The 4,077-nt window shown below is 52.9% G+C and overlaps 2 protein-coding genes across 2 annotated transcripts; one reads left to right on the top strand and one right to left on the bottom strand.

Annotated features, from left to right (window-relative positions):
* Nucleotides 1-599: 599 nt before the first annotated feature.
* On the top strand, nt 600-2,062 carry ACA1_133120 (methyltransferase, putatative; the record flags this gene model as incomplete). The annotated part of the gene is made up of 8 exons (XM_004341862.1): nt 600-715; nt 899-930; nt 999-1,041; nt 1,111-1,157; nt 1,262-1,344; nt 1,436-1,582; nt 1,655-1,795; nt 1,895-2,062. Coding segments are annotated over 8 exons (777 nt in total), but the record flags the coding sequence as incomplete, so codon positions are not given.
* Nucleotides 2,063-3,776: 1,714 nt separating this feature from the next.
* Nucleotides 3,777-3,905, bottom strand: ACA1_133110 (uncharacterized protein; the record flags this gene model as incomplete). The annotated part of the gene is made up of 1 exon (XM_004341861.1): nt 3,777-3,905. One exon carries the CDS (start codon nt 3,903-3,905, stop codon nt 3,777-3,779), a length of 129 nt encoding a protein of 42 aa, XP_004341909.1.
* Nucleotides 3,906-4,077: the final 172 nt, after the last annotated feature.

Raw genomic sequence — 4,077 nt, 5'->3', positions numbered from 1 at the left:
GGTTGCGATCGGCTGCCGCTACGGGGGAAAGCGGGGTGGAGTTGCGGTTGCCAGCGATGCGGGCCGGTCTACCCAGCCACCGGCCCTGGCGCCAGGCAGCGAGGAAGCGTTGTGGAGCAACCATTCCGTCAGACCACGTGGCCTTTACCAAAAGCCCGCTTGCAATATTCAAATGATTTTCCATAAACCGACTTGAAACCGGCTACCAGATTGCATCGGCCCGGATACACCAATCACCGACGAGGGTCCGCAAATCGACTCGCCCATTGGCCACTTCCTCCGCATATGCCGTCACTTGTCGTAATGGGCAATTTAAACGTTGGCCTCTCATTGGTGAGCTTTTGCTGACACAAACTGGCAAGTCGTCGACACTTCAACGGTGTTGCCACCTCATTCGGCAAATTGCGGCCGGTTTTCACGCGCCACAGATTCTTGCGACTGAAAATTTCTTTTCTCTTGGCTTTTCTCAGCAAGCTCGAACATCGCGAAATTCGCCGTCCGGAAATTGTGACCAGAAGATGCAGAGCAGGGGTGCGGCATCACCTCATCAATTGCACGAATTAAGGACCTGAATCTTACTTGATGTTGGGTTTTTGACAGCGCATTTGCCGACCGACGATCCTAATTTCGGCCATTGGGAGGCCATCTTCGGGCGCAAGAAGAGCAAGAGGCGCACCGTAGGCTTTGGCAAGCTCGACAAGAAGCGAAAGGCCTGGTCCGAGCTTGAAATATATCCTCCATTCCTTCATTTAATTATCTATCTAATCTCCGTAATTATTATTTATTAGTTTAACCTTGCGGGCTTTGCCCGGGCGGAACCCTCCCCAAGGTTTATTATTTATTAGGTTACTATTTGATAAACTCTTCAATCAATCGCTGTTCCTTGACCACTACGTACCTACCTGCGCGAGCTCTCCATCGTCGACGCTGGTACGCCTCTGCACCCTCCTCTTTGTTTGCCAGTGCGTGGGCTGACCTTGACCGACCTTTCACGCCAGGCGTGGGCTGTGCTGTGTGGGACGCCGCGATCATCCAAGCCAGGTACCGCCCTAATTCCGCCGCCGCTCCTCCGCCAGTGTGACAAAATGTGCTTGGTCCATCAAACACCAGGTGGATACTCGAGAATGAGAACGTCTTTGCTGGCAAGCAGGTGATCGGTACGCGCGCATGCCCGACACTCCACTTGGAACAAACTCTAGACTCGCGCCTGGCGATGATCTGATCTGACCGTGTGGCTGCTTCCTCTCTTTCTCGTTGTTAGAACTGGGCAGTGGCGTGGGGTTGCCTGGTCTGACTGCTGCCTACTTTGCGGCCAACGTAGTGCTTACCGATCACCTTACCGAGGTACAGTCCTTTCACACATCCGCCACGCTATGCTTGTTGTCATTATAGGCTCTGAGTCTGACATATAATGCCCACCCCCCTCTCCATGCAGTTGGTTGACAACCTCAAGTACAACATCGAGATCAACAGCAACGTGGAAATGGACGGCGGTCGATTGAACGCCACCAAGGACATCTCCAAGTGCACCACCGCGGCCTACCTCAACTGGCACGAAATCGATCAGCCCGGCTTTGACCAGGTACTGTTGCACGTTGGCACCCAACACTCACCCCCTCGCACTGACGCGTGGCTTGTCGTCTGGCCTCCACAGCCCGAGCTGGAGTTGGCCGACATCATGCTCGGGTCGGAGCTCACCTACATGGAGAAGAACGTGGATCCGCTCATCCGTGTGGTGAAGAAGTACCTCAAGCCCGACGGCGTCTTCTACCACGTCTTGTCCGACGACCGAACCGTACGCTCCCCCCACAACGCCTCGTCGTGTCATCGTCATCGTCAACCATGGCATCCGGTGCCTTGCTCGGCTTAACTGTGCGTCGCGCATTCAATGTAGGGAGTGTCTACGTTCCTGCGGAAGATGGAGGAAGATGGGTGGGAGTGTCACGTGGTGCCCGTACCGGAGCGCATTTTGGAGGTGGGCCAGTTCACGGGGCAGCGGTGGGAGACCTACCGACTCTACACCTTCAAGAGGCCCGGCTCCCCCTACCCCGTCGCTCAGTAAGCCCACCTGCCCGACCCGCGCACGGTTATGTAGTAAACACCCAAGCGGCAAAGCCGAAAGACGATGGACTCAATTTGGATCAAAAAGTGAGCAAAAGGAAACAAGAGATGAAGAACATCGAAGTAGAGAGAGATGGATCCAAATCAGGACCTGATGATGATTGTAGAGGAAGAGCAAAAAGGATACGGCACGGTGGATTCCCGGGTGGTCGCCCACCCCAGTACTAACACCGCCTGGCGCAGCTTAACTTCACTATTCAGATGGAAGCGGTGCTTTCTGCGCAGTATGGCCGTATCCATCAACCTCCACACTCATCGCCCATCCCATCCGATCCCTTGCCAGTCCGATGCCCAAAAAGAACACAAAGCTGTGCCAAAGGGCTAATTGGCGTGAAATTCTGCTGAGCCATCACTATCTAGGCTGGTTGTGTGTGGGCCAAGAATGAGCTGGCCCAGCACCACTTGGAGAGGGCAAGATATTCCCAGGTTCCTTTGTGGGAAAGGCTCCCTGCTTGAACAGCTGTGCAGTGGTCATAAAGGGACTGGAGTGGGGGCATTCATCATTAACCAGACAACATCAGCCACCAACACAACTTCATCATCACTCTCTAACAATCACATAACCAAGTGTTCACAAAAAAGGGTTGTGGCTCTTTTTCACTGGCAGCATGTACAGATTGTCAGGGCTGTAACCTTGATTTTTGTGCTAAGCAAAAAGGGTCACTGACCCTTTTTCATGAACACTTGGTTACATCAACATGGGCACAAAGAACAAACTGCATGATGCTCACCATGGCAGGTGTTAAGGACCATGTTGAGACCAAGGACAAGACCTGGCTGGAGCTGTTGTTTGCCCAGGCCAATCTCAAAGGGGTCAATTGGCACCAAAGGCCTCAACAAGGTGCAGCTGCTCAATGAGGTGAGGCAGTGTGGAGCTCAAGCCCATGGCCACCAAGGACAAGTCCAAGCTGGCCATCAGCATTGACATGAGCATCAAGAAATAGAACAAGGAGGGCTTCCTGGCCAAAGTGCACCAGAGCACTGAGCTGTGCCACATCTAATCCCCCACAAAGCAAAAGCCAACTCCCTATTGATCCCCTTTCCCCAAGCATCAATATTTGGTTCTCTTTTAACTCCTGTGCACTACCTCTAATACAACAACTCCCATATCTGCACTTTGGCCAAATGACACTTTGCTAGTGGCCAATATCTTGGGATGCTCTTTTATGTTCCAGTACTCACTTATTCTTTGGATAATTTCTTTGAACTGAGAAACAGAAAGAACTCAAAATGCACCAGTATTTGTACTTTGTAAACAGAGGAATGTCACCTGAGGAATGTGTGTCCAAACAATACAAGGGGGATTCTACCTGAATGCACAAGGCCAAAGGGAGAGCGAGAGGTCACATGAAGGGTAAAAAATGATGGTGCAAGCAAGCAAGCAAGCAAGCAAGCAAGCAAGCAAGCAAGCAAGCAAGCAAGCAAGCCGGAAGCAAGCAAGCAAGCAAGAGGCCAAAAGGATACGGCACGGTGGATTCCCGGGTGGTCGCCCACCCCAGTACTAACACCGCCTGGCGCAGCTTAACTTCGCTGTTCGGATGGGAAGCGGTGCTTTCTGCGCAGTATGGCCGTATCCAACAGCCACACACTCTCCACAGCCACCAGATGGAGACTTGTTTTGTCATTTGTACTGTTCCTTTGCTTCTTTTGTAGGTTCAGCTCAAGGGATGCCAGCACGTGAGCAAAGGTCCACTGGCACCGAAAAGAGGGTCCTCGTCTGGCAGGGGCAGAGCACGAATGCGTTCGTCGGAAGCCGGCCGCTCACCGGGCTTGCCGTATTGCATGTCCACCTTTTGGCCTCGTGGGTAGAAGCCCACAACCGCGAAGTCTTCACTCTGCTCCAGACACTTATGTGCCACACCTGTCCACCCCACACCCTCAGGGGTAGGTGAGCGGCTCAAGCTTCATCAATGGAATGACATCAGCAAGAACACCACCAAGTGATCCTACCTGCGG

The sequence above is a fragment of the Acanthamoeba castellanii genome (assembly GCF_000313135.1).
Source record: "Acanthamoeba castellanii str. Neff unplaced genomic scaffold scf7180000084701, whole genome shotgun sequence".
NCBI lineage: Eukaryota > Discosea > Longamoebia > Acanthamoebidae > Acanthamoeba > Acanthamoeba castellanii.
The sequence above is the reverse complement of the archived record's forward strand: the minus strand, read 5'-3'. Positions and strand labels throughout refer to the sequence as shown.